Source organism: Dendronephthya gigantea, unplaced genomic scaffold (genome assembly GCF_004324835.1).
Source record: "Dendronephthya gigantea isolate DGI-Jeju-01 unplaced genomic scaffold, DenGig_1.0 000039F, whole genome shotgun sequence".
Taxonomy (NCBI): domain Eukaryota; kingdom Metazoa; phylum Cnidaria; class Anthozoa; order Malacalcyonacea; family Nephtheidae; genus Dendronephthya; species Dendronephthya gigantea.
Window position 1 is genome coordinate 118,635 of NW_021163049.1, and position 26,159 is coordinate 144,793.

The 26,159-nt window shown below is 36.3% G+C and overlaps 1 protein-coding gene across 1 annotated transcript; it reads left to right on the forward strand.

Moving 5' to 3' along the window:
* The first annotated feature begins 760 nt into the window (after positions 1–760).
* On the forward strand, positions 761–24,235 carry LOC114526505 (AP-2 complex subunit alpha-2-like). The gene is made up of 23 exons (XM_028548119.1): positions 761–1,100; positions 1,264–1,332; positions 3,562–3,704; positions 4,706–5,029; positions 5,688–5,789; positions 8,046–8,154; positions 8,548–8,612; positions 9,372–9,460; positions 10,351–10,422; positions 10,492–10,588; positions 11,211–11,348; positions 12,321–12,428; positions 13,064–13,236; positions 13,458–13,587; positions 14,816–14,917; positions 15,363–15,712; positions 16,592–16,674; positions 18,612–18,701; positions 19,308–19,431; positions 20,379–20,495; positions 21,380–21,449; positions 23,082–23,216; positions 23,827–24,235. The coding sequence occupies exons 1-23, from the start codon at positions 1,037–1,039 to the stop codon at positions 23,902–23,904; spliced, it is 2,832 nt and encodes a 943-aa protein (XP_028403920.1). The 5' UTR covers positions 761–1,036; the 3' UTR covers positions 23,905–24,235.
* Positions 24,236–26,159: the final 1,924 nt, after the last annotated feature.

Sequence of the window (26,159 nt, forward strand, 5' to 3'; positions counted from 1 at the left end):
CCGATCCAATTACTCTGTCCCTTAGAGATTCGAAGTCCACTACGTGAAACGGAAGTACACAACGCAAGCACTGAAGAAGTTGGGGAAACACGAGAGAGCCGGAAGAAGAGGCAAGCTGCAAAAAATGCCGAACAAAGGATTAAGGAATGTTTACAGCAAGACGATGAGTGTTAACATGCTCTTAATTTGGGATCTGGGACGTTCAAACATTTGATTGAACAGTCAATTAACAGTAATATGTGGTAAAAATATAAAAAACCGTTCATATTTTTACGGGAGCGTGTGGTAGAGTGCTACAACCCTCCCAGACAAGGATAGATAACCCCCCGGCATGGGAGGTCATGTGACATTGTGAAGCGAGGGAAGAAAAACTGCTATTTTAAAATCATGAATTATTTATAAAAAATATACTAAAAATGACATTAAGTTGTGAGAATTTTGGCTTGAAACAAAAGTTCGGGTCATAAGTCATCAAACAGTTATCACATTGCCGTTTAATTTGGTTAATAAAAAGAGCAACTAAAAATAGGAATAACTAGGGACGGTTTGATTGACAAAACTCCAAGGACCCACTAGTGTGGCTTATATTTATGCATCTTCGGGGGCGCCTAATTTCTCCAAAAAGGCATTTTTCGTCACAACAAGGTCACTTTTGGTCTCCTTTATGGGATCACATAATCCGCACTTCCAATATCCGCATTTCGAGAGTGAAGCCACGGATCTGATCACATGACTTGTGCTCAAGCCTTGTGGCAGTTTGGAGTTCTTGTTGGTTATTTCGCTGTTTTGGCATCGCACGGTTTTGGACATTTATTGCCAACATTTCGTCTATTCGATGTTTTTACATTCTTGTTATAACATTTGACGCGTCTTGGATTCAGATGTACTTCGTAGTTTCTCTCGGAGTTTACTAAAAGCTTGAAGTAAGAATTCTCAATTATATTGCAGCAGAGACAAGAGTGGCTGCCCTTCCATCGAAGCAATTCGACATTTACACGTTTTGATAGTACTCAGGGATTTGAAGAATTATATAAAAATGCCGGCCGTCAAAGGGGAAGGGATGCGCGGTCTGTCTGTTTTTATATCCGACATCAGGAATTGTAAGTATTTAATATATTAAAGCTATTACAAATGTGTATTTTTCACGTATCCTTCGCTGTTGTAGTATACTTCCTGTAGTATTTTATAATATAAATCAAAATAAAGGCCCTTATTTTTAATATTGAGCATATGTCGAGTGAGATTTCTTCATTTTCTCTTTAGGTAAATCAAGGGAGTCGGAACTTAAACGGATCAATAAGGAACTTGCAAATATAAGATCGAAATTCAAAGGTTGGTTCAGTTCGATTAGCCATGTTTTACGTAATAACGAGAAACGATAACCAATATGAGATTCTCTCAACATTCATGAAGCCTGAACAGCCAGAAATGTATTCTTTTATACTCATTTATTTCTTCATTACCCTCCCTTGCCATAATATTTGCATAGTGTATGTTATATAGATTTTCAATCTTATATTGACTTCGATATTTGATTCCATTTCTAGCAATGATCCTTTAATGTACACTAAATGCATATATGTGATGTATTTTGTTTTAAACTATCTTCCTCTGGCGTAAACTTGAAGGGTTCTGATCATTTTTGTTTTTCAAGTTCATGCTTCTACAAATCCCATGCACAAGTACTAAATATAATATATTGATAATTTTTACGTCTTATGCCACCAGCTTGAATCTCTTTTGTTGAAAGATGGCCAGGCTCCAATTGCAGGCTTTCATAGCTAGAATCAAGTCATATCAAAGCATGAATAGACACAATGCTCATATAGTAAATTCATGGATACACAAGACTTCTATGACAGGCACACAATTTGTTTCACAACATTGGTTTGTCCAAATCCGGTCTCCTACAGAGAAAGTTCACTGTGAAGTGCTAGGTTTCAAATGGTTATGTTGCAAAACAGGTAGTCATGTCAAGTCAAGTCTAGGAGCCCTCTTGTGTAACCAATATGTGAATTTGGCAGAATTCACAGATTTAAATCATTACACTATGTCACGGTTCAGCCACACAGATAAATGTATTTTTGAAAATCAACCTAGAATAAAAAAGGAATAAACACTTTAACTGCATTTCACTGTAAGAATCGAACTTGCTACCTATTCGGTATATAAAACCAAAATAGATCTACTATAACATTTTTAGGAGTGAAAGTTTGCATTTGTTCCAGGCAGGCAAAAAAAATTGCATGCAAGCGAATTCAAACATTTGTTCTTGCAGACATGACATGTACTGGATAACAAGAGTGTATATGTTAAATAGGCACATGTTTTTATCCACAGCTTTATATTATATAATGAATTAGTCAAAACAAATCATCACTAAATGCATTTTAATGAATTATTGCTGAGGCCACAGAAGTGAACATTGTACACATATGATTGCAGACAACATTATGAAACAATTTATAAATAAATGACATACAGACACTTTTGTAGACAATGCACATGCAGTCATTGTCTCCTTCATTAGTAAATTTTGCTCCAAATGCCCCAAGACTTAGCTAAAGGCAAACAATAGACCTTTTGCATTGTAGACTACTTTTTTATTTATGCAAGATAATCCAATCCAAAATTAGTAAAAATGCAAAGTTTGGTTTGCACCATTTTGGACCTGAATGTGGTGACAATTTCTGTGCATTAAAGAAAAGTATACAAATTTGCGAACTTTTCAGGGCTCTGCAATTTCTGCATTTTACGACATACTAATATTGGTACGCTCTTTTCCGCTGTGGTGAATTGATTGGATTATCTTGCATAGATCAAAAGGTCAGCCTTGTGCCCAGGCGCTTTATTAGAAAACATAAAGGCTGCATTCAGCATAATATAGAGATCTGTGGCTGAGATGTGCGAGCGCACAGGGGTGCTTGGGGAGGACACGACAAATGAAGCTTTGCTCTCCCGTCCCGTCATGTTTTCCAATAAAGCGCCTGGGTACGAGGCTGTCAAAAGGTAGTCTATAATGCAAGAGTAGTTATCTTGCAAATTGTAGAGGTATATGTTTGATTCCTGTATTTTTTTGCAAGCAGCTACACGTTTTGTCCTCTCTTTCATTTATATGGTAAAAACGACCAAATCAGCCCATTAAATTTCAGTATAGGCAGAGACTACTGGTATTTTAGAGTGTTTCAAAAACACTACATTAAAGTATATTGTCATTTACACATGCCTAGGACAAGAAATTCAGTTTCACGGCTTCATTTTTTACAAAAGATTTAATTTCAATTCAAAATATGACAGTTTTGACCATTTTGGCCACTTAAAGGAAAGCACCCCTAGTAATCTTATGTTTTCACTAAATCATCATATAATATTTGTTTTGAGGTGTTTCTATCCTTGTGTTTTCTCCCTTCAAATGCAATGAATATGCTAATCACTAGAAGATCTCATGCCTGTGGGAAAACTGGTGCCACAAATTTGCCTTCATATCTGTGTTGACTGAATAACAAAATGTGGTATTTCTTTAAAAAAAGGGAAAAAACATATATATTGAATTTACTTCAGGTGATAAGCAGCTTGATGGTTATCAGAAGAAGAAGTATGTATGCAAGCTATTATTCATATTTCTGCTTGGACATGACATTGATTTTGGGCACATGGAGGCTGTCAACTTGTTGTCATCGAATAAGTACACAGAAAAACAAATAGTAAGTATTATAATTATGGCCGTTCTGTATATAAATTAATATTCTGTTAACTATCTGGGGCCAGTTGTTCAAAAGCTGGTTAGTCTAACCCTGGGTTAAGGCAAATCTTTACATTACTTTTTTTAATCACTTGTTTACAAAGTTGAATATGGGTTATTGTATGGTCACACATGTGACAATGCTATTCCATATTGTTACATGAAAAATATGAAGCCTGAAGAAACAGCAATGTAACATGTGTGACCAGAGAATTGCCCATATCTTTTTTCATAAATATTTTCTTGACCAATAGAAGTCATAAACTTAAATGCTTGATTAAGATTTAACCTAGGGTTAGTGCTAACCTAGCTTTGAATAACTGGCTCTTGCAATCTGATTAGTTTGAGATATTCACCATGTTGCCAGGTTTCAGTAGTTTCCTGATAGGTTTTGTGCTTGATAGTCAACAGCAAATACACCAATACTGTGCTGTTTTTGGTCAGCATTGCAATTTTATTTCCTATAGTGTGATTGATATTAGCATATAAATTGGATTGTATTAAATTATTCATGATAAATGTGCAATGTGGTGAAAATATGTATAAAGCTTACCACCCAGTCTTTCCTTTTACATTATGTCAAACCCAGAAACCCACTGGTAGTATAAGCAAATAACTAATTGTAAAACAAACAAGGTATATTTAATTTCAAGCAATTTAGTGGAGAAGATGAATAATCATGTAATTGTTTTCAAAATATTTTTGATAGCCTTTTGCATGAAGTGTGTGCATCACACTGCATGAGAGTCTCACAGTAATTCATTCATATTACTCCACTGAAAGTAAGATAAGGCATTATACTATGGGTGTATATTTTATGAATTGGCATTGTTTTTATTGCAATGCCACACTAAACAGCAGCCCTTTTTATAACTCCTAGTTAACAATATGAATCACTTTGTCCTTGATTTTATTGACACATTGTTGTACTGAACGTACTAAATCAATTTTATCGCCTCACAGGGTTACCTCTTCATCTCCGTTTTAATAAGTGCCAACAGCGACCTAATGCGTCTTATAATTCAAAACATCAAGAATGATTTAGCGAATCGTAATCCGGTACATGTCAATCTAGCATTGCAATGCATTGCAAATATTGGAAACACCGAAATGGTCGAGGCATTTAGTAGTGAAGTCCCCAAATTGATAATATCTGGAGAGACATCAGACAGCGTCAAACAGTGTGCAGCATTGTGCCTTTTGCATTTGTATCGCATCAAAAAAGACGTTCTCCATCAAGCTGACTGGACGTCAAGAATTGTGCAATTGTTAAATGATAAACATCTGGTATGGAATATTTTTATATGAATAAGTTTTTCTTATTTTAATCATTTCACTTTATGGTATGGATTTCATTGTGTTTTCTATTCCGCACCATTTTTTATTGAAAGGACAATGTACATGTTTGACTATTTTAGCCTGTTATAACGATAAAAACTATACCTGTAAAGAGCATACTAGGTAAAGTAAAAAACAAATTCCGAAAATAAAAGACATGTTGAGCTTCAACATATATTTGTGAAACGCATGAATAATCAATGAGGTTTATACTTAACGAGATTTCGTGAATTAGGTCACATTTAAATAGAATGGCTTTAGAAGAATGCCGGTGTCTTGTTTGATTTATTTATTGACGCTCAAGGTGTCTTCTATCCGTTTTCGGGATTGGTTTTTTACTTTACTTTTTTAAATGGGTGACTGGTCGTGGTTTTTGAGCATACTAAAATTGTAAATTTGGCCGCGAAATGTGGTAAGACGCGTAAAATATCGTCTTTCAAATTTGCATAGTAAAAATGTAAAGTCTGGTTGCAAAATGTCGAAATTATTGCCCGTGGAAATTATTACTATTTTCGCTCTGAATGTGGTAGCAATTTCCGTGTGTGAGACAAAAGTATACAAATTTTGCCGAGTAATGTGTTTAATTAATGATTAAACATTTGTGTAGGGTGTGGTGACCTCTGCGACGAGTCTAATACATTCACTTGTTCAACGTAGTCCGGATGAATTTCAAGGATGTGTCCAAGTAGCTGTGGGGCGCCTAAGCAGAGTACGTATAACAAGCCATGCAAATTGTAACTTTACCATAGAGAACAAAGATGCCCTACCGGGAGTTCTCGGATATAAGATTATTTTTGCAGAACAAAATTAGCGTGCATTCAGACCGTATGTCAAATTTGTCCAAATTCCTGAATTGTTTCATAACCACAAGCCACCTTAAGTAAAAAAATTAGTTTAATCCCCGAGTGGGCGCAGAGCGCTTGCGAGGGTGCTAATTCCGTCATGGACGGTCGACGTTGGGCGGTTAAGGTTTTGTAAGTTATGCGCATGCGCAAGTAATCAACAACGTTCTGATTGGCCAAGATAAAAAGTTTGTATTTCAATGAGAACGTCAGCAATTTAACTGTCATTTCGTAAACTCCTTTAAAAAGACATATTCAAGACAGAAAACATTTCCGTGTTTCTATACAGTTTTAGAAACACGCGTGGGAGTTTGGGAGAACGAGAAATAATCATTGGGAAAACGAACCCGTAAGGCAAATTTTTTCACGTTATTTCGAGTTCTCCCAAACTCCCACAAGTGTTTCTATTTAACAATTAGACAACGAGTCCGAGTTGTCTATGAGCGAATAGTCAACGAAGGCGAAGCCTGAGTTGACTATCCGCTCATAGGCAACGAAGGCGAGTTGTCTAATTGTTTTAGTATACACACTGTACCTAGATATATTAATTTCGAGGAAATAATCGATACACCGCAATTACACTGAAAAATAATTTAATTAATTCAATTTTATACGGTCGCGCGAGCGAATTTTTCCCAAACGTGCACTATCACGAATAGACGATGGTTGAGTAGCCAATCAGAATGTAGGATTTGTAATAGACGATAGTCGGGTGTATACTAAAACTGTATAGAAACACAGGAAAAAAATTTCTTTTATAATATAACTCAAAAAAAGATTTTGTACAAATATTATTAATGGATTCAATTACAAATTCTCATTGCATTACTTACAAGTTCGGCGGGAAAAGTCCTGTGTTTCTATACAGTTTTAGTATACACCCGACTACTGTCTATTATAAATCCTACATTCTGATTGGCTACTCCACCATTGTCTATTCGTGATGGTGAACGTTTGGGAAAAATTCGCTCGCGCGACCGTATAAAATTGAATTAATTAGATTATTTTTCGGTGTAATTGCGGTGTATCGATTATTTTCTCGAAATTAATATATCTAGGTACAGGGTGTATACTAAAAGCCTTCGTTGACCGATTCGCTCATAGACAACTCGGACTCGTTGTCAAATTGTTAAATAGAAACACGCTTCTCGACCAATCAGCACGCGCGTACTATAAATGTTATATTATAAAAAATATTATAAAGAAACACAAAGCGGTGTAAGAGAAATAATTCATAATCTGCGAGCTTATATAAGTATTTTCAAAGAGTACGCGTTTGCTTTGTTTATTTCGGATTTTGTTTCGCGGTAAGGATTTGTATAATCTCCAGAGGCTTTGTATGCTGTTTATTTGTTTAATTTTCTGCTTTGTATAATTTTCAGCTTTTTATGCAAACGCATAAAACTGTGAAAGGCTATTACACCTTTGCTTTAACTTTAAAAAGTGTTTTTGAAAGTTTAATTTGAATGTTGATATAAAAAATAGACACTATAAGCATAAAACGTTTAGCCGTCGACTGCGTGCAATCACAGAATAAAATAACATTGAGGTTTTTTCTTTATCTCTGAAGATTTTGTACTGTTTTACTTTTAATCATTTGAAACTTCAATTTTAAAAACCATTTCTTAATTGCTGCTATAGCATAAATCCATAATGCATCAAAATTGAACGGCCAATGTTTACACTAGCCTCATGATTATTTCTGTATCGAATGATGTAAATATTAGCTATAATATACTCGGTATAATATAATTTTAGTTTTGTGTCATTTCATAATATACGTTCAGGTCAGGTTAGCTCAGAAATTTATGTACTTGGTTTGAAATAGCGAGGGGTTGCTGCATGCATGTATTTCTAGTAATAGTTACGCAATGTTTTCACAAGTTAGAAGTTTTTAGTGAACCCTGAACCTGATGCACGCTATTTAAAACGATTAGTGTAAAATGTATGATTCAATAGCGTGTTTGAAATAAACTACATTAGCAGTTCGAAAATTTAACGTGTGCCATATTTCAGCTATCCTTGCAGGAACATTGTTTTGTTAGGCCAGAAACAGCAAAACAGCATGAATGCAAGAAAGGTTTTACTACGCAGTTTTTTAATTTCCATCTGTACGTCTTTAGATTGTGACAGCATCATACACAGATCTTCAGGACTACACGTACTATTTTGTACCAGCACCCTGGCTCTGTGTTAAACTTCTAAAATTATTACAACTTTATCCACCTCCAGGTGAGAATATTATTTTATGGACAAATTACTGAACAATTATGAATTATTTTAAATATTAATTCGTAATACCTGAGTCCTATATGCATCATCACTATCACTTCAAGATGCACGATTTATAGAACACACCATAAATACGAGTTTCGAAATATCACCTATTCGAACCGTCTTGGCCTTTTAGCTAACTTTTCAGCTGTTAGGAATTTGACCTTTATTTACAGTAGTTGAACTAACCGGAAATCAACATACTAATCTAATTAAAACTAACCAATTAGGAAGTAGTTCTTGCGTTGTGATTCCTTTTGGATTTTTACTTTTAAAAGAGAATTATGTGATATCTTATGAAAATTGATCGTAGTTTAGCGATATTAAATGCTGATGAAAGTTTTTTCGTAGTTGATGATCCTGCAACATTAGGAAGATTAAATGAAGCTCTTGAAGCCATTCTTAATAAAGCACAGGTTGGTTGAAATTGGAAGTTAAATGTAATCTCGTGGATTGAACTCGTGTAGTAGAGATTCACTAAATATATGTGGAATTATTACCAGACAGACGTTTTAAAACTGTAGGTCGAACTTATTGGGAGTACTGTATAATAAAAATGTTCCCCGGTCCAAGACTGTGGCGTGTATTTAGTACCTATATATTTAATTTACAAGTCCAGTCCGTTTTTCTCATAACAATGTGAGGTTTTCACATAAAATATTTTGCCCAAATTTCGAATGTTTCGAATTTTTCTCATCAAAAACACTAATCATATTCATTTAAATGCATAGCGAACCTAAATGTTGCTATATATTTCAGACCTAGAGACTTTTCCTAGTCACTGATCTATAAATATCATTATATCACCATCCACTGATCTATAAATATCCGGCTAAGGGACTGCGGAGGAGTCAATATTCAAACAGCACGTTGTAATTCAAAAAATGTAGAAGTTCAAAATGTAAACAAACCGATTGCTTACATACGGATTTGACTTCCACTTTAATCATCATGCAGCCTTAATGTTAGCATGGATAATAAAATCATAATGTTTTTTAACTATCCATGATGTTAGTACTCCATATCTAGTTGTATATATTCATAATTGTTCTAAGATATAAATCGCGTAACAGCATACCATCGCATACCAACGCTCTCAATTGTTCGACGAATAATAAAATTCTAAAGTATATCCCTTCTGCTAAGAACCTCTTTCAAATTCTTTGTTAATTCAGGAGCCACCGAAGTCGAAAAAAGTGCAGCATTCAAACGCCAAAAATGCAGTGTTATTCGAAGCCATCAGTTTGATCATTCACATGGACTGGTAAGATTATTCCGTAGTCCCTTATATAGTGACCATTTAGTGACAGAATTCTCTAATTTGGTGGACAGGAGCTTTTAGTACCTCTTATTTCAGAGCTACACTAGGGAGTTTAGTTCTTGAATTATCAATTTTCATATAACGTTTCCAGAAATTGCATATAAGGGTAGATTTCCACTTACAGAGAAATAGTTCGCTCGCGAAATATTTGCATATTTTCTTTTGAATTGAGAACAGTCATGTTGAACTAATTTATTTATGCTGTTAAATATCTAAAGAAAATATACAAATATTTCGCTAGCGAACTATTTCTCTGTAATTGGAAATCCAGCCTTAGCAAAGAAAAGATTAGTGAATACTTATTATTAATCACGATAAAGGTTAAACAATCTCCAGTGGTATTTTAAACTGTGTCAGCACCCTGCCCTTTTTCGAATGAGAACTTGAAGAATATGTAAAATATTGTAGTAGGGTTGATAGATTTTTATCTATATGTTACTCGCTATCTATACGCTTCTGGGTCCCAATAGAGTGCTTAGTCATTCAAACAATTACATTGTTATGGGTGATTTCAATAGTTTTCGTTTTTTTTGAGACACCTTGTATATATTACTCGCAAATTATGTTTCCACAGTATTTTCACTTTCCTTGATCTCTGACTTTAAATAATTAACCCTTACTCTTCCTTAAATTTACTGTCGAGAATGCCGCCTCCTCGACACAATCCCAAAATTTAATATATTTAATGAAGTAATATGCAGCATCACACACAATGAACACGCACACTGTCCCCCAACTACGTACGCTCCTTGTCTTCGATTGAAAATAAACCCCATATGATTAATAATTAACGGTGCCATGCAGTCTGCCACAATACATACATCTATTTATAGTGAACCAAGTTTACTTATAAGGGCTTGCAACCAGCTTGGACAATTTTTAACCCACAAAGAGACCAATTTAAGGTAAGTTTACAGTGATTTAGTGTGTGGGGTGTAACACAGGATGTTCACCACGTCATGTTTGTGCTTTAGATATTTAGCCTTGGAAGGACTCTGTGCGATGTCTCAGTCAGATTACTCGAGTGACGCTGTGAGAAAACATCAAGAAACGATTGTCAAGGCCTTGAAGGTCAGTAAATGTGTGCAAAGCCTCGTAATATTTTTGGCATACACGGTAAGGCATGCATGGTATATACAATGAACTGTAGTCCCGTTTACACTACACTCAATTTATTGGCACCGCACTGCTAAAATGGGTACCCGTGCCCATTACATATTTGCTCTACATTTGTTTTAGTAGCCTGAACACAATTAAAATTGGGTACGGGTTCCAATTTTATCCGTGCCGATAAATTGAGTGTAATGTAAACGGGACCTGTAATAAAACCTGGAATGCTAACTTGGCCGCCATATTCGAAGCCAAATTTGAAGGTAGCTTTTAAGACAGACGTAGTCTCTACGTAATTTCCCGGAAAATAACTCAATAAAAAATTTTGTACAAATATTATAATTCGATTCAATTACAAATTCTCATTACATCGCTTCTCTTGTCAAGTTCGGAAAATTCCTGTGTTTCTGTACAGACCAATCAGCACGCGCGTACTATAAGTGTTATATTATAATTATATATTATCGACGCCAATTCGAAAATTTTTGGATCTGCGTTATAATGTTTTTGTGACTTTTATTTAGTGCATTTTTTCATCCCACGTAATTTTCGTTAGTTCAATTTCTCCTTGTTTTAATTTTAGGATGAAAGGGATGTCAGTGTACGTCAACGCGCAGCTGATTTGCTATACGCTATGTGTGATAAAACGAATGCCGAAGAGATTGTTTCAGAAATGATAGAGTATTTAGAACACGCGGATTACTCCATACGAGAGGAAATGGTTAGCATTTAGTTCTTTTATAATGGTTTAGGAAATGTTTTAGAGAACACACATTGATAATATCCGTCTCAAAATGGGCTAATAGACCTTTTCGATAATTACGTGACAACACTACTGTCTTAAATTTAGAACCATCTTAAATAAGATGGATTTCAAGATTTACTCTCACAACTACTGTACGTGCAAAGATGCAAAAAACCTTCTTCAACACATGCATAAAGAATAATTTTTGTGAGATTTTGAGAGTAAATGCATCCATTTGCGTGCAATACATTTCATTTAAAGTGGTTCTAATTTTAAAACAGTAATGTTGTGATGTAATTATCGAAAATGTCTATTAGCAAGCAGTTTTTTTCATTGTTTCCCAAACTTTAAAAAACAATTCCATGGTGTGAGTAGTGACTCAAAGTAGTACCATCGCAATATCAGTTTCCGAAATCATGTAATATACACGTTTGTTGCATTTGAGGCTAGATAAGAGCCACTTCTATAACAGTCTAAAAAAGGTGTACACATACTTTCATGTAAGCGAATCCCTGCCACGAACGAGCCTATAAAGGTGGTTCTCCACCAGGCTGAATTTTTTGAAATTTTTCTCTCGGTTTTCTTTTCATTTGTGACCGGTCAAAGGAATTCGCTACGGTCGAATACTTACAATTGAAAAGAAAATCAGGCGAAAACTTTCGTTCCATGAAAAATTCGGTTTAGTAGAAAACCGCCCTTAAGAGGCACGTACCTTCAAAAACATATTCTCACACTCTTATATCAGAAGTCGTTCCAGGAGCTGAAAAAATCGCCTCACTACCTTACGGAAAGCAATACCAAAAAGCAATATAATTGGAAAATTTAATACCGAATTTTCCTCTTTATCTTCCGTACTAATTTGTAACCTATATAGGCATTCCGTACGTACTTATCAAGTTAGCTGGGACGAGCCTTGGGTTTTGACATTTTTATGTCGTGATTTAACAGGTTTTAAAGGTTGCTATTTTGGCCGAAAAGTATGCTACCGACTATGAATGGTATGTGGATACCATCCTTAGTTTGATAAGAGTCGCTGGAGACTATGTGAGCGAAGAAGTAAGTTATCCTGTTTCATTTGACTCAAAGCTTTATTCAAGCTAGTCATGGTAATGATGGTGCTATTGATCCGCCACATACTTGATATTTTGGCTTTGAAACCTATATATTGCTGTCGTGGTAAGCGCAGTAATGATCCATGCGGTTTTGTAGGGAGGGGGGGTGCAGGCCAGCCATTGGGTGGGGCAGATAGCAGCTGTAAGTGATATGAGAAATCATGGCATTATGAATGTTTGTTGAAAAAATTTCAGGAACAAAAAAGTGCTACTTGGATTAAAAATCCTGAGCTCATAAGTACACCAAATAAGTACTAACCTTCTTACATGATTCATAAAATGTAATTTGACACGTAAATTAACGATCCTCCTTCACCCTCAGTAAGTCTTTTCCTGAGTAAGTTAATCATCATTCTAATATACCTTTGACCAAACGCACAATGCCTGGCGCAATTGGATTATCCAAGTCGTTTTAGGTGGTGTCATATATATTCATTTCAGCGATTCAGTAACCCAAATGACTTTTATAATAAACTACTGAAACTCATCTTGCGTTACGTAGGTAAAAAAGGAAATGCGTATTGAACCCTCTACATTCATGCACAAAATGGCGTTGTAATGTGCGATGTGCCTTTTTAGGTGTGGTTCCGCGTGATCCAAGTTGTTATCAACAGAGATGATATTCAAGGTTATGCTGCTAAGACTGTTTTTGAAGCGTTACAATCCCCCACTTGCCATGAAAATATGGTTCGGGTAGGCGGGTATATTCTTGGCGAATTTGGAAATCTTATCGCTGGAGATCACAGGTCAAGGTAAAGTTACAAAAGTATACAGTGCGTCAATCTGCGATACTTCTTACTTCGTCAGTATAGATATGCAATCTTGGTTAAAACTATGGTAACGATTGTTCCGTTTAGTAGAATTAGGTATACATACACGCAACTCTCTTTGCAAATCTAATACTAAGATGTATACTTTGTGTTCGTTTTAAAAACTGGAACATTAAAATATTTTTAACCTCTATATTTTCTAGTCCGATGGTGCAATTTAATTTGCTGCACAGCAAATTTCCATTGTGTTCCTCGTCTACGCGAGGTCTTCTTTTATCGACGTATGTAAAATTCATTAACCTTTTCCCCGAAATCAAACAGCAAATTCAAGAGGTATGTGAATAAAATATCATGCATGGACCATAAAAAACGTCACATTTTCTTTAAAAGCTTGTTTCCATTAGACCCGCTTTGCCTCCGCGCTCTACATATCGTGATTTTATATCTGATATTCAAATAAAAGCATCGAATATTTTCATGACGATTCTCTGCATCAGACATTTGTGTCCTTCAGCTCACTCCACGTCGCCTGTATATACTAACTTAGCCCAGGATTATTTGTGATTCGACCAATAACCACTGTAGCAACAAAAGCACCAAAGACACCTAAGTTGGTCTTCTACCGGCCTTGTTGATTAAGCCCCGTTTACACTACAGTCAATTTATCGGCACGGCACGGCTAAAATTGGTACCCGTACCCAATTTTATTAGTGTTCAGGCAACCAAAACAAAGGCCGAGCATAGATAAAATGGGCACGGGTACCCATTTTAGCCGTGCCGTGCCATTAAATCGAGTGTAGTGTAAATGGAGCTTAAAATACGCGTATCTTCAAACCCATAAAAAATTTCCCGTTCTTGCTCCATGGTCCATGGTTCAATCATAGTTAATAATGTTCCGTGGTTCGATCGCTTGTCACAACCAGCTCGAAAGCTTATGCTCCTCTGGTTGCCGTTCACTAATAACTTGATTGAAACTGACAATCTTAAATGTGTGTAATCCAAATTTTTGTATATTTATATCCTTATTTTGTAAATTTCGCTGAACAGTGACGAATAAAAATTGATTGATTGATTGATTGATTGATTGATTGATTGATTGATTGATTGATTGATTGATTGATTGATTGATTGATTGATTGATTGATTGATTGATTGATTGATTGATTGATTGATTGATTGAAAGAAATATAAAAGCTGCAAGGAAAAGGGCCAAATGAAGCTCTTCAAATCTAAAGGATTGCGTTGAAATTTGTCAATACGACGATAGATCTACTGTAGGCAACGTTAGATATAGCAGCTAACGAGCTTTCGGATTTTAGGAATAGCACAGTTGTTCGAGAATTGTCTGGGATCATCTAAGAATGATGAGACGTTTACCGGTATACAGACGTCCTTTGTTTTGTCAGCAATTTCAAGACTGATTTTAGTATTGAACCACAAAATAATTGGAACCAGTTTTTCGGGCGAATTAACTTGAACTTTAATATTCTACGTTATACAATGTTCATGGAACAATTGAAACTTTAAACAATAAATCTTTTTCCCTTTCTTTCTGTTACAGATTCTTCAACAAAGCAGCAATTTACGCAGCAGTGATGCCGAAATTCAACAGCGAGCTTTGGAGTATTTCCAGCTGAGCTCCATTGCAACCCAGGACGTATTGGTAAAATAAAATTTAAATAATCGAAATAATTACGTGAACAAACGCCTTTAATCTACCTGAACATTGCGTATACTTTTATATATTCCATCGAAATAATTACGTGAACAAACGCCTTTAATCTACCTGAACATTGCGTATACTTTTATATATTCCAAGCTAATGCCGGTTTCCTATTGATACAAAGCACATCGGGTAATTCTTATATCGCGATATTTATTACAGTCGTGCCAATAGAAGCGTTCCGAAAAATGTTGACCAGTTCATTTCCTAGCTTGAAGGAACACATCTGAGCAATTCCTCAACAATTTGAAAAGTCTAAATCCCAGCAAACATACCATCAGGCATGCAATGAAGTAGACTAAATATGTTGGCTATATCGTATGTAGCTGTAACAACACTGGCTTGTATATTTTCCCAAGGTAATTATCTTTTTCCATATTTAAAGGCAACTGTTCTGGAGGAAATGCCACCATTTCCTGAGCGGGAGAGCTCTCTGTTAGCAAAATTAAAGAAAAAGAAAGCGCTGGCTGCAGGTATTACCGAGGAAGAGGAGGCGGAGGCAAACAAACCAACAATAAACGGCCATGTCAGTCCAGAGCCGGTTACCACACCTGCGCCAGCAACAGAACCCACGGCCGCGATTCCAGCACTTATTAACAATCAAAGTCCTCAACCAGTGGTGCAAAATAACGCTAGTGCTGGTTTGCTGGTTGATGTATTTGAAACAAGCTCGAGTACAGTCCACAGTAGCGCACCGACCACATTGTCCCCAGGCGCCGAGGGTAATCTTAAGAAGTAAGTTGAATGTTGCTTGCATGCCATTAAACCAATAAAGCCTGGTTTCCATATAATAAGGCAGTACTCCTGAGGCATCTAAGTTGACAAATACGAACATTTCTTACGATCTGCCAGGTTTTCTTAGCATTTCAAACACTCTTTACTAATTAACATCCCTCAACATGATAATTGCGTTACAAGGAAAATTGCATAGTGTAACACCGCCTTAAGTCGTAATTGTCGTAGTCATTTTCACCGATAAGAAATAGTCCGCGTCATTGTTGACTGCACACGCATAGAAATATTCTATCACATCAGCCACTTTGACATGTTGACCATCACGATTAAATAGAAACCAGGGGCCGCGGTTGTACGAAGGCTGGATAGCGCTATCCACCGGATAACGATTTTTTCAACCGTTCTAAAAATGCTCGAAAAGCGATAGAATTTCATCTTTGGAACCAACAAATATTAAAAAAGATCCTCGATTTAGGAATATGAAGATTTGATAAAAGTTCTTGCAAACAACGGGCGATTTTAAGACGATTGAAAAAACCACGTTGGAATTCCGGTGGAATGCGCTATCCGGCTCTCATACAACCGGCCAAGTCATTACTTGCCTTGACTTTCAATACTATATAATGAGTGCGGATGTGATGTGGATAGATGTGATTCCTCACGGCGTAGCGCCACATTTTTACTATGGCAAATTGTTTACATATATGGTGGTACTGAATACAACATGCAATATGGTATATATGGTACTGTATACAACATGGAAATCAATATAGTATATGGTACTGTATAAAACATGCAATATGGTATATGGTACTGTATACAACATGAAATATGCATATATCACTGTGCAAGCTTTACCGCTGATCTCTCTGCTTACAGGTTCGTGTGTAAGAATACGGGTGTGGTTTTCGAAAATGACATTCTCCAGATTGGATTAAAATCGGAATATAAGGATTACTTTGGTAGGTCTTTATGATGTATCACACGTCGTTATCTATTTAAATAATTTGTTTATACAATGGTTTTCAGTGGCTCTTAATAAAGGCTGGTATTTTTCATACGCACGTAAACGCTCGTAAAAGTCTAAATCCTTATACATGTTACCTAAGTGAATAAATCGAAGTAACTTCTGCATATTTTAGTATGTATTATTTGACCCAGATGTTAAATAATAAAAATTTAAAAGCATTTAGAATTTTCCGTACGTGTACGTGCGTATAAAAAACGCGTAAGTGGAAAGCAGCCTTAAGTCAATAGACCTTTCCGCGTGGGTTTTGTGTGGAAAGATTTGATTGGCTAATTTGCAGCGCGGGAAAAAGTTCAGACAAGCAAAACATTGAAAACAATATGTTTCACAAGCCTAACAATGGATATCACAGGAATAACAGATGAAACCTTGGACAATATGAATGTGTATAATCTGAGAAACTTACTCCTAGACAGATGAATAACTGCAGCGAACTACCAAAAGGCAGATTTGGTTGTGTTTGCAAAAGCAACCCTAAAAATGAAGCCTTTCAACCAATGTCGATTTCCACAAAGATTGCAATTTAAAGGCAAAATACTACCTGATCCGTTCAGTTTAGAAGCGTTTAGACGCCTTGAAAATAGTCCAACTTTTGGCACCGCGGATATATTCAACTTTTTGATATTTAAATCAAGCGCATACGACAGACACAAAATGGCTTCCTACAAAGCGTTTGAGAACTAAGAAGGACACTTTTTTCTAAGAAGGACACAGCGTTTTTGTTGGGAAAGTAAAACCAACTAGGGAATCCGTAACCAATGAGTGCCAGGAATTATACAATGTTTGGTTAGTCATTGACAGTGACCCTGAAGGCGCTGGTTCAGCTAATGTAAAATGAAGACCAACTCCAGGGTCTGTTTTTCTCCATACTGCCTTTTTCCTGTTTTTCCTGTGTTCAAAATGGCGCCTGTAAACATGTAGCCGCTTGTTTGTATTCTCTTCATGACTGCATGTCTATATCCCTCATCAGGTCCTACGGACAGGCTTTGGCATTAGTTTGCACTTCGACTCTCCGACGTTTTGCGACAACCAATCACATCCTTTCAAATCTTTCCACGCAAAACCCACGCTCCGCGTGCGGAAAGGTCTATTACTTGTTCTCAATTTTGACAAATTTTAAGGTGCTTCACAAAATCATCATTTTTGGTGTTCGTGCATGGCTATATTTTCTCCTTCTTATATGAGTCAATTGTGTATAATAAGACTTGGACACAAACTCAAAATATCAAATCTCTCGAACTAATTAGCAATTGATCGTCAACAAGTAATTTTCGTTTGTTTTTACTTGTCCGCATGTTTCAGTTTTAACGTGTTTTTATGTCTGAAATTCCACTAGCGAATTATTTTTTAATGGTGTTTTAAATATAAAAAAAAATTAATGTGCGAATCAATTCCTTTTAAAATTGAAGTCCAGCCCGTTCCGCGCATCGGTTCTGCCCGTAGCAATGCGCCCGTAGCAATGCGAGGGCCCTTTGTTGAGGTCTTCTCTTAATTTCCCATATTTTTTTTTCTGAAAATGAACTCTAGTTCGTATTATTTAGAAGCGTGGCTAACTTGAGATATTTAGACATCGTGTTTTAAAATTAAGCAAGCAAGTTCAAAATGTAAAAAACTTATATGTTTATTATATGTGTATAAACAGACTTGACTTTAAAGAAGATTGTCATCCCAAGTACACTGTATATGTACTTCTCAAAAATACTCAGTTGAAGTAGAAATACTGAAAAAAGTTTAAGTTCTCTATCATGAACATGCACTAAGAACTAAAAATTACATTTGAGATTGGTAAACAAGAGTTTGTCATATCAACGTGCAGCAAGAACCTCAAAGTTTAAATGTCCAGCCATCTTAATGTATGTGTTTCAATTTTAGGTCGGCTGGGTTTATTTTATGGTAACAAAACGTCGTCACAGTTTGCAGGTTGGCGAACAACTTTACATCTTCCTGGTGAACTTACAGATAATATCCTTTTAATAGTGTTTATAGGTAAATTAATTACTTTATTTACTTACTACCATCGAACCACACTATATATTATTTATGCTGTTTATTACCATTTTTTTTTAATACCTCACGCTCAAAATAGCCCGTATTTATTAATCGTTCGTATTTTTTGTCATTGTCTTAGAGGAGTAGGAAGGAAAGAAGCATGCTTTTTCGGTAGTGAATTTCATGTCCAGAATCCACGAATATAACCTCAACTTTTATCCAAACCCTGACCCTATTTATCCAGCGTTTGGATAAAATTAGGATTATATTCGTGGATTCTAAACATAAAATTATATTTACCGCTTTTTCAGCCAGCCATTTCCAATTATTCTTGAGTTTTTCACATTCCTTATTCAAGTTCAAGAATGAAGTCGACCGAGAATATGATTTTGCATGGTCGTTACCGTCGCTGAGAAAAATCATATTCAGTTAATCGTTTCTATTTTATATTATGTCTTCCCTAATCGGAATAACTGTTATTCTGGGCGTTATCATTAGCCAGAAAAAGATTTTTGCAAAAATAATGTAGAAAAGGCAGCAACTGCATTCAAGTGCGAAATTTTCTTAACAATGTGTTACAACTAAAAGTTGAACTAAAGCCGGTGGCTCAAACAGTGGAGGGAGGCGCTCAAATACAACAACAAGTCAGTGTGGAATGTGACAATGACTTTATAGAACAACCCATATTGGATATAAACTTCACGTAAGTAGTAATGATTTACCATAGGTTACGTAATGATGTTGAAACAAATCTGGAATTTTGTAATGGTTTAGCCACAAAAACACGTAAAACGTGCCGCACTGGTGCCCGTCGCTTTCTGGCGCCTAATTTGAACATGACGCTTCCAAATTAAATTGGGCACGATGCCCAAGAGCGGGCACTACCCTACCTCCAGAGGTGGTATTGAATAAGGGCACTGCGCTCAGCATGTTTTACGAACAAGTTTTGACTTTGGGCACCGGTGCCAGGCACTCCTTAGGGGCTGTTTACATGAGCCCGGTTACCCGAGATTCAACGAAGCGTGAGAGGACTTTGAGGTATTGAAATAAGTCTTCATGACACCAAACAAGCACATGCTATTGTTGTGGTGATTATACGACTACCAGAATCATGTTATCTGCTCATTTCAATACTTCAAAATCATCTCACGCTTCGTTGAATCTCGGGTAACCGGGCTCATGTAAACAGCCCCTAAAGGCGCTGTTACACTATGCAATTTTCCTTGCAACTTGCAATGCAGGTACCATTTTGAGAGATGTTAATTTGTATAGAATGCAGTAGCGTAGCCAGAACGATAATTGGGGGGCCCCATATTCATATATTCGTGATACGCAGGATTAATTTCTTTTCAAATCAATTGTCTTTACAGTCTATTAACATGAATATATGAATATGGGCCCCCCCAATTATCGATGCTGGCTACGCCACTGATAGAATGTCCGAAATGCTGAGAAAATGTGAGCAGTTCGTATTTCACAACTTTAGATGCCTCATGCAGGAGTAGAATTGCATTGCAAGTTGCAAGGGAAATTGCGTAGTGCAACAGCGCCTTAAGAATTCCACGCTTCGTTAAATCTGGGGTGGGGACTGGGCACATGTAAACAGCCCCTTTAATTTCCTGCCTAATTATAAGAATATCTCTTTTTTAGGGTAAATGGAATAAATCAGAGAATAACGTTAAAATTACCAGTCTTTCTTAACAAGTTTTTCAAACCGTCAGTCATGGCTGCTCAAGATTTCTTCTCTCGCTGGAAACAATTATCAAAGTAAGTATTGGATATGAAATGCGTGCTATAGCCAGTGGCGTAGCCAGCCTGACGATTCAGGGGCTGTTTACATGAGCCCAGTTACCCGAGATTCAACGAAGCGTGAGATGATTTCGAGGTATTGAAATGAACAGATAGCATGATCCTGGCAATCGTATAATCAGCACAACAATAGCATGTTCTTGTTTGGTGTCATAAAGACTTATTTCAATACCTCAAAGTCCTCTCACGCTTCGTTAAATCTCGGGTAACCGGGCTCATGTAAACAGCCCCTTAGTCAAGCTATGCAAATTCTATGTTATTATCATTATTAATTACTCCGGCGTCAGCGACGGAGTTAAAAATTCGCCCCGGTTTTGTTTTGTTGTTTTTTTTATTTTTCGTCGTCACAAGTCTGAAATGGCGCGAAATATTCTAGTATTTGAAATGTGTATGTGACCGTATTTATCTACGTCCCAGTCTTATCTCCCAAGAGTTGTGGTGCACAGCTTTGGCTAATTTTCCGATGCTGGATTCGATTTCGCTCGCACGATACGGCAATTTTCCAAAGAGGAACAAATAAACCTTTCTTTTCATCCTGTTCGATTAAGTTTAGATTGAATTCGGGAAAGAATATACTTAATACATGTAGATTCTGGTCCTATTTTAATAATATCGCTGCTATTTCGCCGTTTAACAAGATGATGTGGTCGTGTATGGGCGCGTTGACATGTTGCAGTTTGCACAGGATTGAAAATGTAATAACTATATAAGTGCGAATTCCAAAGGCAAAGTGTAAGACAAAGTGAATGTATCATGCGGCTTATTTTTACGAAATACGCAAATGTTTTGCATTTGCAATAATGATAAAGATATAATAATAATATAACTTTTTTTTCTTTCAGCCCAGGTCAAGAGTCGCAGAGTGTGTTTCAAGCAGCATTTCCAATGGATTTTGAAACGGTTAAAACAAAGGTAATTTATTAATATATTTGACAAACAATTTTTGTTAACGAACTATACGGGGACAATTTTCGCTAATCTAGATATTTATGACGTGCCACATTGCTCCATTCTTCAAAATTATTCCCACTCTATTACACCGCGAAAGAAGGCTTTCCAATAATTTTCGTAATATTTATATTTAGAGTTTTATTTAGCAACATAGGTAGTTTATTTGTGCAACTCCTACTATTCACTGCATGGTGGTTAATTGGCATGTTGTGTAATACTAAACAATTACGTAATGGTTTCTGTGTTTGGATGGCCTGATCCAAACACGCGGGAATGTTGCGAGAGTTAAGAAAAGCGCGCGAAACACGAACCGAAGGCGAGTGTTTTGCGAGCTTTTCTTAACTCGAGCAACATTCCCAAGTGTTTGGATCAGATCATCCAAACACAGAAACCATTAAGTAATTGTTTTATAAAATAACAAACCATAATAAATTTGTTTTTAAATTCCCGCGAAATTTCCGTTTTTGGATGGCCTGATCCAAACACGGGCTTCAACCAATCAGAACACGCGTTATATACATGTTATTTTATAAATGACTTTCAGTGTTCAAGGATTTTTCATTCGCACTCTTTTTCTTTAAACTCTTGCAAATAATTTCAGCGCCTAACACTACCATTTTGTTTCTTCATTTGGGGGTCAAGTTTAGCCATTTGTCTGTAGGATAGCTCCCCTCCCAGGCTTCTAATGAGTTACATTGTGCACAGTTAATAGAATATACATGGTTTGGAGCCCACATAAAACAACAATACAACTCATTAACTATGTTGAGGTAGATCTATGCAAAAAATTGTTCTTTTCTCATCACATGTCTATTGTATTTTACACAGTTAAACCAATGGCAATCTTATAATTAACATATTTTTCAAGTTAAGGTTGAGGAGCTTAGCAAGGCGAATGCCATTGATAAATTTGGCTAAAATACAATAGACACGTGACGAGAAAGGAACCATTTTTTAAACCTGAACAATAACATTGTTAATGAGTTGTGTTGTACTTTTATTTAGTCTCCAAACCATGTATTATCTATTAACTGCATGTGCATTGTGTCTCCCACTGTCAAAGATGCTACCGACCCACTACAGAATTTACATGCGCATTTTAATCATTTCCAAAGGTGGGCAGGGGAGAGCATTTCATCCAAGCTCTTTTGGGTCGCAAAAATGTTGCTATTGTGTTGCCAAAATGTTATTATGTCCAGTGTCTGGTTAAAACATAACAAGGGCGTTGTTTTTTCCCTTTCCGTTGCTTGATCTTTTTGTAGTATTGCTGCTTGCGTGGTATATTACATACTAGGTGTGCCTTAAAATGGCAATCAGGCGATCAACAAGTTTCTTTCTCTTTACAGTATAATAACTTCAGCCTCATTGTTAAAACCGATAATTCGGAATCTAAATTCCTAAAGTATTCGACGCCCCCGTGTGTTCGATTTATTATCTACTTCGGCGAATTAGAAATAATATAAAACATACTGTTTGAAGCACAAAGATTGTCTTAATTAAGCAAATCGATACGCCACAGTGACAGTGAAAATTCATTCGTTAAAATATTCATAAAATTGTCAAATTGTAACTTTCTATCGTATCTTTTTGTAGCTTATTGGATTTGGATGTGGCGTATTAGAGAATGTTGACCCGAATCCGGAAAACTATGTTTGCGCTGGTATAATAGGAACTAAAGCGACCCAGGTTGGCGTTCTTATTCGATTGGAACCAAATTCGTCTTCACAGGTACGTCTCGTAAAATATGTTAGGTGAAAGTGACACTTTCGAAAACAACCGTGCTTGCATGTGAGGAGTGCGAATAGATGCTGCATATAATAGTTATACCTTAGGTAGAATAGCGACGCCATCCTGGAGCTCCTGTTTACCGCAATGCATGTTGGGTGACGCAGGATAATTGACCTTTATGGAGAACCTGTAATCAGAAATGTGAGCGAGAAGAGTTTGAACAGGGAAAAACGTCAAGTTTACAATTTTATTAGGCCTGGGAAAAGATCATGATTATCAACATGTGTTTGCAGTTTGTCTGTTTAGCTTGAGGCATATTTTAAAATATGTCGAAATATTTAGTATAATCAGCCACCTTGAGGTGAAATTTGAAACCCATCAAATTAGATCGCTTTCCTTAATATCTTTACTAATATTTTTAGAAAATTCTTTTTCACATGCGCATGGTATATCCGACTACACTAAACAATGTTTTCGGTGAAAAGAATGATAACGATGATTTGACATTTTATCTGCCAGTTTCTGTATAAGTGATTATATCACGCTTCGTTAACTCTCGGGCTCGTGTGAACTACTCCTAAATGTAATTGTTTTCACTTTTTCTTTTTAGATGTATCGTCTTACTATCCGTACACCGAAACCAGCAGTCTCGTCTCATCTTTGTGAAATATTGAACAGTCAATTGTAATGAACATCAATTTTAGTACTTTAATAAGAATGACTGATTGCATTTTACGAAACAGACGTCGCGAGTTCCTGGTTTCCTAGAGCTAGCCCGACGAATTTTTATAAATACATTTTAATATGGCTTATAGATAGAAAATCTAATAATTTGATGATAATGATCTCAATCATAATGCCCAATATTATCTATGATAGTGTCATAGTAATTGATATATACATCATCCATTTGGTTAAAAAATGCTCAATATTATTCTGTGTTTATTAGATAACTCTGTCTCTGATTTTGTGTAACGAACCAGGTCGCCAATCATGAATAATAAAGTATCACTACTTGGTGTCGTTAGTTTTATACTTCATAGGGCAAATCACGAGTCTCCTGCGATTATACACCATGTAAGTATTTAATACAGCAAAGCTTTTGGTCCGTTAACCCGGGCCTTCATCAGTGCGATTACCTGAACACAAATTTACACCTCACTTAAATATCACGTTAGTCCTTATTTGTTACCTCGCGCCATTAATTAAACGGTTTCACTTACCAAAAATAGTTCTAATTAATGCGCGTGTCCAAGACAAGTATTTAGCAGGGCGCTTACATAGTATGTTATATAGTATACTAGGTATTTAGCTACCAGACATTGAAAAGAGCACGCCACGTACTACTGAGTGGCTTACCCTCTTGGGCAATAGTTTGATGTTTATATAGACTTCACTAGATTCTCTCATTTTACGAGAGACGGTATACTTATCATTCGCTAAAATGCTTGCATCTTTCCATTTAATGCGGTGATCATAAGTCCACGCATGGTGAGTTAGAGCAGACCTATCCAGTTTATCTTTCTCGCAGTTCGTCTTATGCTCTTTTAGACATATATTGAGAGATTTCTACCGGTCTCTCCAATGTAAACCAATTCACATGAAATGCGGTACACAGCAGGTTTCTGATGTTCATCGACGCCATCCTTGTGCGTGAAACAATTTGTTATTGCTTGAATGGTAAACTCGTATTCCAACTTCTTTTAAATTCCTAACGATTTTATACGAAGCTGGACCAATATATGGTAAACAGACAGAGGATAGATTTTCAGTGCATGTCTTGTTTATGTCTTTGCTGTTTCTTCATAGCATGATCTATGAATTTCTTAGGAAGACCATTCATCTGTAGGACACTCTTCAAATGCTTTCACTCTGCATGAGTCAATGCTATCTGTAAGCCATGAGATATCTGTCAGTGTGTGTTGGTTTTCTATTATCATTTATAGACCTGGAGCGAGGGGAATTCGACGAAATATTACCCCCAAAGGAAGATATATCCCGAGGGCTTCGCCCGAGGGATATATCTTCCCGAGGGGGTAATATTTCGTCGAATTCCCCGAGCGGAAGGTCTATAAATTATATATTATATCGAAACAACGTGTAGGCAGCGCAAAAGCTGGGTGAAATGACTTCTTTTGCCTCCATTTTGAAATTGTTGACAACCTCGAGTTGTGTGCGAGGCATCCACGCGTGGTACACGCAAACTCTGCAGCGGGGTATTCGACTTTTATAGCATAATGTGAAAAAATTCGATGGAACTCCATGATTAATTTACTGATCACGTGGTGCAAATCGAGCTTTCTGATTGGATGATTTACAGTTGAGATATAATATTAAACTTTATACCCAAAGTCCTGTCCTTTTTTATATGAAATAAGATATCTAAGAAAGATATAGAGTTATCTATCTGTACTTCTAATGTGAATTTAATTGAAGGCTGCATGTATACCATTAATGTGATCTAAAAATTTATTCAAATTTTCTATACCATGCGACCAACTACTTGATGTGTCATCTACATATATCTAAACCATGCAGAAACCAGGTTTTAAACATGCTGTAGCTAGAGCTTTCTTTTCAAATTCTTCCATGAATAAATTGGCCATGAATAACTGGTGATAAAGGACTACCATTAGGAGCATCATGTGTTTGCTCGTACTGAAAACTAGTTGAATTCAAGCACAATTTCAGTAATTCATATATACTTTCGGGAGAAAGGCTAGACTTTTTAGAGAGCGTATGATCTGAAAGCAGCCTGTCTTTCGCAATATTACACGCCTCATCTATCGGCACATTAGTAAATAAACTAACTACGTCGAGACTGACAAGAATTTCATAAAATGCAACAAACTCTTTAGAATTAAGTACATGGTGTTCAGTTAAACCAAAATTCTAGCAAGATATTTTGCTAGATTATAAGTCGGTGAACCTTGAGATGCAACT